General features: G+C 38.4%; 1 protein-coding gene across 3 annotated transcripts in view; it reads right to left on the bottom strand.

Moving 5' to 3' along the window:
* MYLK4 (myosin light chain kinase family member 4) overlaps window positions 1-12,636 on the bottom strand; it is a 137,899-nt gene that overhangs the window by 37,660 nt on the left and 87,603 nt on the right. For 2 of the 3 annotated variants that reach the window (XM_050939945.1, XM_050939946.1), the window contains exon 1: window positions 1,014-1,748. The exons of the other annotated variant lie outside the window; for it this stretch is intronic. In XM_050939945.1, coding sequence (XP_050795902.1) covers window positions 1,014-1,676 — 663 coding nt within the window. In that variant the 5' untranslated portion in view covers window positions 1,677-1,748. Of the gene's footprint in view, window positions 1-1,013; window positions 1,749-12,636 lie in introns of those variants that run through there. 3 annotated transcript variants of the gene reach the window in all.

Below are 12,636 nucleotides of genomic sequence, written 5' to 3'. Positions count from 1 at the left end.
TACAAACTGAAGTTCCAGTTACAGTGAACCTAACCTTCTTAGGGCCAAGACCTGGAATTCTTACTCAGTTAAAACTCCCCAGAAGTCAGCAGGAGTGTATAAGTATTGCACCAAAATACATGTAATGAAGTGACTTGTATAGGACTGATCCCAAGCCCACTGAAGCAAGTGAGAATTTTTCCATCAACTTCAATGAACTTTGAATCAGGCCACATAAGATCTTCACTGAACTTCTTTTCCCAAATACTTATAAACTCAGAGAATATCATAGCAAAATCCATGGCCAGATCCTGCTCCCATTGAAGCCAATATCAAGTTTGTACTGACAGAATTGAGCCCCTAACTACACCTCTACCTCGATATAAAGCTGTCCTTGGGAGCCAAAAAATCTTACCGCGTTATAGGTGAAACCGCGTTATATCGAATTTGCTTTGATCTGCCAGAGTGCACAGCCCGGCTCCCCCCCAGAGTATTGCTTTACCACGTTATATCCAAATTTGTGTTAAATCGAGTGGCGTTATATTGAGGTAGCGGTATATGTTTTCTAACACAAGGAAACTGTAAATCAGTAGTTCTCAAACTTCTGTACTGGTGATCCCTTTCACAAAGCAAACTTCTGAGTGCGACCCCCCCCCCCGCACCTTATAAATTAAAAAAAACTTGTTTATATATTTAACACCATTATAAATGCTGGATGCAAAGTGGGGTGAAGGCTGACAGCTCATGGCTCCCCCCATGTAATAACCTCGCAACTCCCGGAGGGGTCCTGAGCCCCAGTTTGAGAACCCCTACTGTAAATAGAGCATTACAGAAAATGACCGCAGTTACCATTGACTAGCTTTTCAGACTCATTTGCATTAAAAGTTGCTCAGTTTGGTCTAATACAGTTCAGTCTTAAAGCATACAGGTTTGGTTGTGTTAAGATTAAATGAATTAAAATACTGAGCACAAAGCAAAATACAACCATACAATTTAATGGTCCTCAGCAAAATGAAAAGCAAACCTGGGCTCACCTTTTTGTTTCTGTTGCTGGACGTGCCCGTATCCCTTTTGTCTGAGAAAGTCTGCACTCTGAAATTGTTTCCAACCTTATATTTCTTTAAGTAACTGCCAACCTTGACAAGCTTAGGAGGAGCTTTGTTTTTGAGAATTAAATCAGTGATTTTACACATTTTAAACTTCTCAGCCACATACCCTATAAGCTCCTGTAACCCCAGCACTATTTGTTCCATTCCATCTAATCTTTTAGCTTGCTGCTCTGCACTCTTGTTCATGTCAGAAAGGGTATTGGTCATTTCTATGCACAGCCTCTTCATTTCAGACCTATTTAGCTTTTCACTTGTTTCTGTGGTGGGTCCAGGTTCAGTTGCTTTTGCCTTTAACACCTCAATATCTTTTTCAATGCAACACATTTCCTGGGAAACGCTGTTTAATGTCTGAAGGACGTTGTCCTGCACAGTCAACAACTTATCTATTTTCTGATCAAGGGAGGCAAACTTCACATCCAAGGTGTTAAAACTTTCAGAGGAGCTGACATGTTTGCTTGCAGCAAAAAGAATTTGGGTGGTTTCCACTTCATTAGCAAGCCCCTGGTTTTGTAAAGCACTCGGATCAAATATTTTGACCAAGGAGTTTACCCTGGATGTAGCAGAATTTGTCCTACTGGAGGTGGTCATTATGCTGGTTTAGTTAGGGGAAGAAAATACTCTGATGGTCAGCTATTTAAGGCCAATTATCTGCTCAGAAAGCTCCACATCCAGTCTTCTCAAACACAAAACCCGGGTTTGGCAGATCAGGCTCGAGCTATTTGAAAACCAGCCAAATATATTTGACTATCACAAAGCAATGAGACAGCTGACTAACTTAGAAAGGAAAACACTCCTATTAATTTTTTTTTTACTTGTTTTAAAGTGAAATGGATATAGAGACAGACATTTGCTGAGCAACCTAAATGCACTCTGCTCAGTGACGTAAACCTGTGGGGAGGAGAGAGAGAACTATTTGCACTTAAATGGAATTTGACAGTGTAAAGGCTACAAGATATCTGAGAAGCCACTATGGGTAAAGACACTGTAGCAGTAGTGTTACTGCTTGTCAGAAACATGCATCTAGTATGCAATGTGATCTCTGTCCTGAAGAGAATAGGAGCCTTTAAGGGGAAGCTAAATTTGAGCTCTTGAAATTTTTACAGCTTAATGTAAATTGTTCGGATTCAAACCTGCAGTTGCTTGAGAAACTTCTTATCAAGGCGGCATTAAAGAGCAAGAGAGAGAGAGATGTGATATACAAATAATACGTAAGAGAAAGTGAGACAGACACTGGTATGCATACGCTATAGAAAGCCACAGCCTTTTTCCTTAAACTGGGCAATGATCACAACCAATCAGACATAGACAATCCAAATTCTAAAGAGTCTTTTTCCCCATAACCAAAGCTTTAGTTTAATCCTGTGTGTTATCCAATGTAGTTAAATTTAACACCAATGAAGCCTCTTATAATTTACAATGATCTGACTACAAAATTCAGAAAATGACGTTCACTAGCAATGATTGCTAGTTCCATTCTTCTTATTGCCTACCTGTAATTTGAAAACCAGCCAAATACATTTGACTATCACAAAGCAATGAGACAGCTGACTAACTTAGAAAGGAAAACACTCCTATTAATTTTTTTTTACTTGTTTTAAAGTGAAATGGATATAGAGACAGACATTCGCTGAGCAACCTAAATGCACTCTGCTCAGTGACGTAAACCTGTGGGGAGGAGAGAGAGAATGTGTAAAATCACTGGCTCCCTTGAAACCAGTCATTATATTACTATCACAAATGTTTTCCTGAGGGCTTTCACTTTTCTTAATGTCAGTGTAGGGTCTAGAGGAAGAATCCCATACCTGGGAGTCTGGAATTCAGCTATGCATATTGGCTAGAGGAATTAACCCAGGACTGGGGTTCACCTCCCAGTTTAGCTACACTACTAATGTGAAGTCAGAGGGGCTTTGGAGGCAGCAAGGAGTCTGTCCACATCAATCAACTTGAAGGATCTAAGCCTTATTTTGTGATGTGGGTAAATCATTTCCTTTCCCTGCCTCAGTTTCCACATATATTAAACAGGAATGGCGGGGAATAATTAGTTAGCATGCGCAGAGTTTTACACATATAAAGTGCTAAGTATTTTAAACTTACTTTGTTTTCTGCCTGTAGTGTTTAAAATGTTTTCCATTTTAATTGCCTGAGCTCGCTCTCATAACCACTCACAAATGGATTTTTAAAAGCTTTCCACTGAAACCTATTTTAATTTAAGAATGAATGTACACTTAGTGTTGATAATGCACTGAAAACTGATTTAGGAGCTTTTACTTGTTTTCCGGTTATCATGGGTTTTTATATTAGCCCCCTTGTGACAGCAGCTTGTCACCCTGACTGAAACCTGAAGTGAGCAGGCATGACCCTGAAACTTGTATTAAGATCTCCTCTTTACACAGCAGATGATATTGAGAGATTGCAATCATATGTTACGGTTAACAGTACCTCCTCTGCATTGATTTAAAAGATGCAATGATTTAAAAGTAGGCAAGTGGATGGAAAAAGAGAATGTTTAGGGATCCCTATTTCATGGAAAGAATAATACACCAGGCATCACTAAAAAGAATGCTGAAACAAAGAGCATCATGGAGATTCCAGTAAAGAACAGTTATGTTTAAGGCCTCTAGTGTTCTTCCATTCATCTCTGCTAGAAACATAAACTAAATTCTCTTGACAGTTACACATCTGCAGAAGCCCTTGCTAGTTACAAAATTCCAGCAGAGGTGTTTGCACCATCTGCAAAATGGCCAGATTTGCAGATCCATTCATCACAGCTGAAATATCTGTGCAGAGGTTCACAATTCTAACTCTGGAGCTTTTTCCTTCTGCACACAAAAGACCAATGGTTCATTATATGTCATCACCCATCCAGCCAGGACGACTGTGGTGGATGTCTCAGTCAAAGCATGTTAGTCATGAGGTTCTTCTTTAAAATGGATTTTTTTTGCGGGAGCAGGGAAATGATAAAAAGAGGGGTCAGCTACACTGATAGTAATTCTAAAGTCTAACCTATACACTAAGCCACACATACTAAACATTTAAATCTCTCATAACACTTACCCAGGGAAATGTCATAAGAAATACGTCAAAACGGTCATTTACTGAGTACTGTAATAAAATCAGCTTAGTATGTTTGTTTAAAAGTTTAGCAGCACAAACATACTAATAAGCCTATATGATGAACTTTTATAAATTTTAAGCTCCTGGAGACAGGGATGCTATTTTCCTTTACAGCACTATTATATGGACTATTATTGTAATTCTATCACCAAAAATTAGAAAGGTTTTCCCATCAATGCACTCTATTAATAGAATAATAATAATACCTAGCTCTTATATAGCAGTTTTCATAAGCAGCTCTCAAAGTGCTTTACAAGCTCTTTCTTAATATAATCCTATTACTCCTAGCTATGCCTCACTTTATTATGATACATAATGAATTTCCAACCTGGGTGTTTACATCCTTCAGTATTTGTTTCACTCTGCACCCTGAGTCTTGCTTAGCCATTCAATGCACATTTAATTCTTTCATTCTGTTCTCATAAACCAATCCTTACAATCAACACATCACCATCATCCGGTATTTTGGTCACTCTTACCTAACCTGCAACCAATTGTCAATATCCTTCTGGTAATGAGATGCCCAACCCTGAATGCAATGTTCCAGAGCCATAAGAGAAGGGCCTCCCTGTCCTGAGAAGTAATGCACCAATGGATGCAGCCCAAAATTGCAGTAATCTTTTTAAAATCAACCTAACGTGACTAAATTAGACCTAACCCCGTAGTGTAGACCAGGCCCTTGTTGCTACCCTAACACATTGCACTAAAAGTCCTAAGTCTCTTTCAGCATTGCTGCTTTTTGGATTTCTCCTTCCCATTAAATATTGGTAAAAAAAAATAGCTTTAAAAAAAGAGACAATTTTTTTCCTCTTATTTACACCTGTTTTCATCCAAAATAACCCCAGTAACTGTTGTCTTCCAGACTGCAAGCAAAGAGCAGAATTTGACTCATGATCACCATTTTTTCTCCGATTTCATAAACTCAGGTTTAGTGATATGACAAGTTTTAATTTTCTGCATTGTGAAATTTCAATAAACATTTTCAATAAAATGTTGCATGTTGATGAAAAAAAATGGCAAAACCAAATCTTTTTGCCATCTTTTCATCAGCTGTAGGTGATACTGTGATCCAGTGAAAAAAAGCATATACATTTGCTCAGTAGACAAGTTTCTAACCAGCCTATAAGAGATTAACTGTTTCAACTTCAGGGGAGAGATAGCTCAGTGGTTTGAGCATTAGCCTACTCAACCCAGGGTTCTATGTTCAATCCCTGAAGGGGCCACTTAGGGATCTGAGGCAAAATCAGTAGTTGGTCCTACTAGTGAAGGCCCAGGGCTAGACTCAATGACCCTTCAGCATCCCTTCCAGCTCTATGAGATAGGTAACTTTGGCGGTGGTTGTGTTTTATGGATGTTGAAACAAAGAAACTCACCCATATGAACATCATGTAAAGAGAAACCCTTCTGCAGGTTTTGAGCAAGCCACCATTTCCCATATGTTTTATATTATAGCTCAGAATATTAACACTCAGCCACCACACCATACAGGTGACAGTGTTGGCATGAAGGCTAGTGTACCTTGGGAGATTTTCCACAGAATAATAGAAACACTTATGCTAAATAACGTAGTGTTAATTAACTGTGAACATTCACACTGTTTAATAGTCCTCTAAAAATATTTTTATTTCTTATCTGTATTTGGTGGTCTACTGATGCTGCATTCTTTCCAAGGACTTTTATGTATTAGAAGTTTACCTCCAAGATACTCCTGCATTTCCTCCCATCTTTGTTTCTGCACTGACACAAAGGACCTTTTACGAAGGGGTCAAAACTGGTTTTTAACTTGCATATATAATTTTGCAGGTGAGTAGAAAAGTCACATACAAATTTTAGAAGAAATATAAAAAACTCATATGGAGTTGGGAATGGAGAGGGGGTTTTCCCTCCTCCTTTTTTTTACAGTACAAAAGTACTTGTAACTTTCTGGTTAGAAAGCTAGAGCTATGATTTTGTTCACGCCCTCGAACTCACTCAAACTCCTGTCAAAGTTATGTTCTCAGTTCATTTCTATGGAAATTTTGTGGCTATTATTTTGGAAAAATTAGTCCACATGATTCAATATGCCACAGCAGGTCTGGTTATCGATGTATCCATCTGCTTCTAAACATTCAATCTCAGGTTCAGAGATGCTTCATCTCAACTCTGATGGGGTCTGATCCAAAGCCAGCTGAACACAATAGGAGTCTATTTTATTGAATTCAATGGGATTTTGATCATGCTCAAAGTATTTAGAAAAATACTGATATCCCAGTAAATCCTGAGAATCTACAAGAGTTACCAGTCAGTAAAATGGAAAAATATCTACTCTTTGTATTTCTAGTATGAAGATCTATCAGCAAGTAGAAAGATAGAGAACAGTTTTTTCTTAACAAGCCATTCACTTCATCTTCAGTGATTGGCTAGCCCCTGGGTGGTGCTACTAAGATGCCAACTTCCTGGCATTATCTTATTTTCTTCTGAAGGAACTATTCAAAAGGGGGTTCCCCTCCTTCTTTCCCCCCTCTCCACGTCCTTTCAGTTTAGTTAGTTCATATTTCCTATTCATTACAAGCCTAGACAGAGCAGCACGTAAATTTATGACTTCTGGCACCCAACATCATAAACAAGAGCTCAAGTGGAAATGTTTGAGTAGTAGAATCTGAGTCCAATTTTCTCTGGCTGTAAGCCAAGTGTTGGGTTATACTATAATTCATGAAAGACTAGTGTCTCTATATTTTATCATATGTAGAACAAAATACCTTGTCATCAATACCAAATTGTTTTACACAATGTGTCTCCAAAGTTTCCATATGCAGCACAATATCTTACTGTTCTCTTTCCTTTTTTTTTTCAAAGAGGATTTAATTTTTCCCACCTCCCCAAACAAAACACCAATAACTGCCACTCATGAGTTTGTAGCACGTGTATGGTGCACACCGCACATTCCAGTCATTGCTTAGTCATCTGTGCAAGCAACACAGATCCTTATGACATTTCTGTTTCTAAGTTCTGGCATGGATCAGTTTTGGAGGGGTGTATATTAAGAAAAAGTTCAAATAGCTTTGGCTTACCAGCCACAGGCCACTGTGACCTCCACCTTGCACACCTCAGAAAGAAGTAGCAGCAGAAAACCTCACGTGTGTAGACAGACTTTATTTTGTGAAACTCACACTGTAGGTAGATAGGGCCTGATCCTACTCCCATTGACTTCAGTAGCAGGAGATCAGGTTTAGAGTTCACAGTTACTACCAAGATTAGTAGGGAGAACCCCAGTGGAAAATATGCACCTTTCAAGGAGCAAAAAGACACTGCACAGCCGCTAAAGTTTCTGAACTAGTATAACACATATAATAGCTTTGGTTGGTTGTAGTACATATAGTGTGCATTTAGATACATATGCACATACGTATATTACTATTTGCTAGAGCAGGTCAAAATTTTCCAAATATTCATTTTTAATGACAAAAATGAAAACGTGATTTATATTTTTAAGGATTCATACTACGCTCTTCATAATCCTGCCCTCATATACAATTCTATTCTCAGTTTCTGCTGACTTCCCCTTACTCTTCCCAAATCTTCCATCTTACTGCTCTTTTAGTCTCATTGTCCCAGTGTCAGTTCTGTGCCTTTTATCATGCTGCCCTATATACCTGGAAGAGTATTCCTCTTCTCTCTTTAAAATCCAATAATTTCAGCAATCCCTTCTACCTCTTTCCCTCTGGTTTTTACCCTGTGTCTTGGCTTGTGTTTGTCCATTTTGTGAAGCCTCAGTTACAAACTATTCAGGACAGGGAATATATCTTAAAGTACCTTTATAAAGTGCTGTACAAATTCACCAGGCTACATAAATAACTTTTATAAATAATAAAAAAAATTGTAATTAGAAAGCCTTATTGAAGTAGGTAGTCTTTTTTTTTTTTTAACTTTTATCATCTTCTAATAGAGTACTATACATTTTGCAGGTTTTGGGTGGGTGGTGGTGGTTGTTTTTTGCAGAGAAATTATATTAACATCTATAACATTAAAAGCCTTATCAGTGTAACTTGTATAATTTATGTTCCTGGCATTTTTTCCTCAGTCACAGATTTTATAGGTAATTTACAAAGAAAACTGTTTTCTTTTATCCTCATGCAAAAGAAAGCCCCTCATATGCTTTACTGAATTTGTTATAGAGAACTCTACGGTCTCAAATGAGAAATGCATTCAAGCTTTTAGGCACAAGAGATCCACTATCCAAAAATATAAATTTGTATACGCTGGAGCAGGAGCTGAGAGACTACTATATACAGTAGTGTCATAAAGATAGATTTGGTTAAAGCATGTCTGCTCCTGCTCTAATATATGGCAATGACTCTCTGAACAATATAAACTTACAGAAACTGAAAGACTAGAAAGAAAGCGTGAAAGCTGTGAAGCAGATTCCGAAAGTCATGCTGTTTACTGAAAGTTCACAAATTTCAGCAATGCTCTCACCCCCCAAAAATCAAACAACAACAACAAAAACAGTCAACATGGATCAAGGGGTTTATCTACATCAACTCATTTCAAAGACCAATAGTTATATAGAGTATCTCAGTGTATGGGGTTGAAATAATCATGTGCCTAAAAGTAAATGACATACTGTGTCATAAGTGACATATGTTTATGGATCCCATGGGATCCACCCAAAAACCTCATCTGGAACTCCACTTAGGGTTAGAACAGGCAACTGCTTCACACGAGTTAGGAGCATATAGCAAGAACATTTTGGCACTGAGCTTCATGAGGTATGAGTAGGGAATTTATAGCCTCACAGGGCTCTCTGCAAACAACTTCATTACCTGTTAATTATGAATTCTGACCTCTCTTTCCACAATCTCTCTGGCAACAAGGTATCCTATAGATGCCCCTAGTGATAAATCACAACAGTAAGTGCCTGAAACAAACTAAAAGGTGATCATCAACAGAGTGCTCTGATGAATCCGTAGAAACCACCTAATGACTAGAGGAGGTTTTTTTAATTGAAAAGTCCCTACATGTCATACAGCCTCAATAAATAAGAAATAGTGTCTGGTAACCATTCTCAACACAACTGCCTCAACCTCTCCAAACTTGTGTGTCTTTATTAACTCAAATTACCCTGAAAAGGCAAATACAAAGACACATCATTATAAGACATGTAGAGAACCTTCCTTTAAGGCTGCACTTGTTATGAAGTAGCTTCTGAAACCCTCCAAAGGCTTTTAAAATATAACTTTTTACAAAAAGATGCTTGCCGTAATGCATACCTCACTCTGGAAAATACTTGGCTCCCAGAAGACTATAATGTAAGACACTGAATAAGAAGATGTCCTAAGAATGTAATCTTGTATGGCCTGATCCCACAAACCTAACTAATACTGAGTAGCATTTACTCAAGTGAGTTTCACTGCAGTCACACCAAGTGATATTTACTCTGTGCAAGTAGAATTCACTTACACTAGGTGACAACGCTGCAGTAAATGGAACTCTTTGTGTGAGGAAATGCTCCGAAGGTTGAGTAAGGATTGTAACATCACGCCCTTAATCAGCAGTCTTATGCACAGAAATAATCTAATGTCTGATACTAAAGCATAAATGTCAAAGTCGTGACTTATTTATTGCTGGTTAGCCTCCACTAATGATGTCCCCAGCTGCCTTAGATGTCAGACCCCATCTGAAGATTCTTACCTCTGCTTAGTAGTCCCTGTTTTTTCACCCATTTTAAAAAAATAAAGATTTTCTCAAGGCTGAGGAATATAGTGTGATAAATTACCCATTAATAGAGCAGAACTCTATTTCCAGGAAGCCAGTTTAAAGGAAAATTCCTGACTTTCTGAAGCTAAAGCCAGAGGTGTCATAGTTCTGAAATGGAGGAATGAAAGCGGCACTGTCTCCAGGTGCACCCGTGTTGTACCTCATTTCATCTGCTAGGGAGACTGGTTAAAATCTTTGGTTGCCTTCCAAAACTTTTCTGGCAGTTAGCATCCTGTATTAAAAATTTATAAACCACGAAAGGCCTTTTCTTACAAAAAAAAAAAAAATTAATGCAGGATGGATAGCCTGAAAAACTTGAAAGGGACTGTCATCAGAAGTGGTTATATGGAAAATGAGATGTAAGTAACTCCATTCACTCCCTCCGAACACCCTAAAAACACAGTGGTTGTGATTTTAGTGGGAAGGGAAACTGTACCGATGAAAATTTCCTTAAAGCAGCCATGGAGAAGAGTTCCAAAACTCCCACATAGCCTTTCGGAATGTAGCACTTTTACAAAGTAACAGAAACAGCTCTTCCAACAGAAATATATTGATGAACATCAATACCGAGTTTTTAATTCATTTTCAAAATGACTCCACTCTACAGTCCATAACTGTGCAGCCCGGCTCAGAATTTATGGACACTGTGTGATGCCCTTTTACACCACAGGCAGTCTTAACAAGTGAGGGAGATACAGAGCTAGGCAGAACAGCAATTTCTTTCAGGCTATCAATCTGTGTTCAGCTGGCTTTATAAAACAAACAGTTAATTTTGCATTCACTGAGAACTCCTCCAGTATCTTCTATAACTGTGAAAATACAATAGACATAGAATACTTAGACTAGCAGAGATATCTGTGTGGCAATACGATGCCATGCAACTAGAGGGGACTAGTGCTCTTCTAGTAAATGCTGTATTAGTTCTTTTCATTTTAGGTAGAACCTTCTCTGCAAACCTTGTTGCAAAACTCAAGGTTATGGGAATATGGAAGCAGGGTGAAGTTAAAAAAAAGCAATCATCAGGTGTTAATTAAACTAGTTCTCCACAGTGACTGTTTGCCTATGTATTCATAACATATTTTTAAGAGATGAATTGCCCCCAGCTGCACTGTAGCAACACACTCACATTTAAAAATGTATGTGTTGGACCAAAAGTGGGAATGCATTAATCCTGCAACTGCACTGTGGGATTGTTAATTTACTGAAAGAATCTATACCAATACCAATACCTTTATATCATTATGAGTGCAGCCATAGTAGGGGGTTGCACCAACTTAAGCAAATCAGTTTTTCTACCAATTTAGTTAAATCAGTGCAAAAACTGTGTGTAGGCAAGCCCTAACTGCCATAACTCACCACTTCTTTGTGTAGAAAGTCTAGTGCCAAAGTACTGCAATAAATGGCACATTCTTATTTAATACAGATGTCAGAGAACATGTTTGTGTAGGTGGTGGTTGAAGAGGAGTCCATTATTTTTAGAGACAGGAGAAGTGTAGCCTAATTTTGGTGGCTTTGGTATATATTTGTATGCAATACAGTGGTAGTTATGTCAGCCCCAGAATATTAGAGACACCAAGTGGGTGAAGTAATATCTTTTATTGGACCAACTTCTGTTGGTGAGAAAGACATGCTTTTGAGCCACACACAGCTCTTCTTCAAGTCTGGGGAGAGACATGCTTTTGATTGATTTATATTTGTTATTTTAATAAAACATTAGTTGCCTCTGGAGGAGTAGATTTATTCAGCAGGAGGAGGAGGGGTGTGAGCTATATAAAAATGTCCTCAAATGCAGGAAATTGCATTAAATATTTCAACATGTTCCCTTGGTCCTGGTCAATTCCAAATGATGGCATTTATGGGAGTGAGGTAAGGGCTCACCAGAAAGCCTGCTCCTCAATTCTATGCACAACAGATGCACATATATATTCTTACTTGGCTGGCTCTGAGCTTGGTGTTTGGGGTAAGAAATTCCATTCAGATATATTTCTCCTTTGATCTCCTGTTATCTTTCGCATGGTGCATCCCATCAGCACAAGCAGATGCTACTTAACGACTTTGAGGAGCATCATAACCCCCATCTCCTGTTTTTGTCTACTTTAACCACTGCATGGTCCAACTAAATGATGGCTAAAGATGGCAGGCCACAAGACTGCAAATGGTATCTACACCAAAGAACCCCACTTCAAAGACACTTGGGAAATTATCAATGTCAACAGCCTCCTTTAGAATAACCCAAACTAGTGGCATATCTTGAATTCCTAATGGAGACTCTGAGGCTAACCTGTGAGGTCCAGGAGGAGACCTGCTATGTTCCAGAACTTTGAAAGATACTCTAATTCTTAAATTCACCTGAGGCTTCCATAAGGGAGGAACATGTTCTGTTGCTACTCCATGCAATTGGAAGTGGCTAGTACTCCTTAGGTCATCTTTGAGTTAGTTAATTAGATTCCTAGTAGAATCACTCCTGCTGTTTCATTCTGGGTGGCCTAAATGTCAAGGAAATGAGGAATCAGGGAAGAGACAGGGAAAAAATTGGCAGTCATTAGTTAAAAGAGTTACAGCAAAAAACGTTTGGTGAGATGTTCAAAAGCACCTAACTGATTAAGGAGAGCAAGTTGTTTTTGAAAATCCCACCTGTTAACAATTATTATGCCTGCCTAATTATTTATAACAACCAGTTTGAGGAACAGGTGATCAA

The sequence above is a fragment of the Gopherus flavomarginatus genome, chromosome 2 (genome assembly GCF_025201925.1).
Source record: "Gopherus flavomarginatus isolate rGopFla2 chromosome 2, rGopFla2.mat.asm, whole genome shotgun sequence".
NCBI classification, from domain to species: Eukaryota; Metazoa; Chordata; order Testudines; family Testudinidae; genus Gopherus; species Gopherus flavomarginatus.
This window is presented reverse-complemented; position numbering and strand designations above follow the sequence as displayed.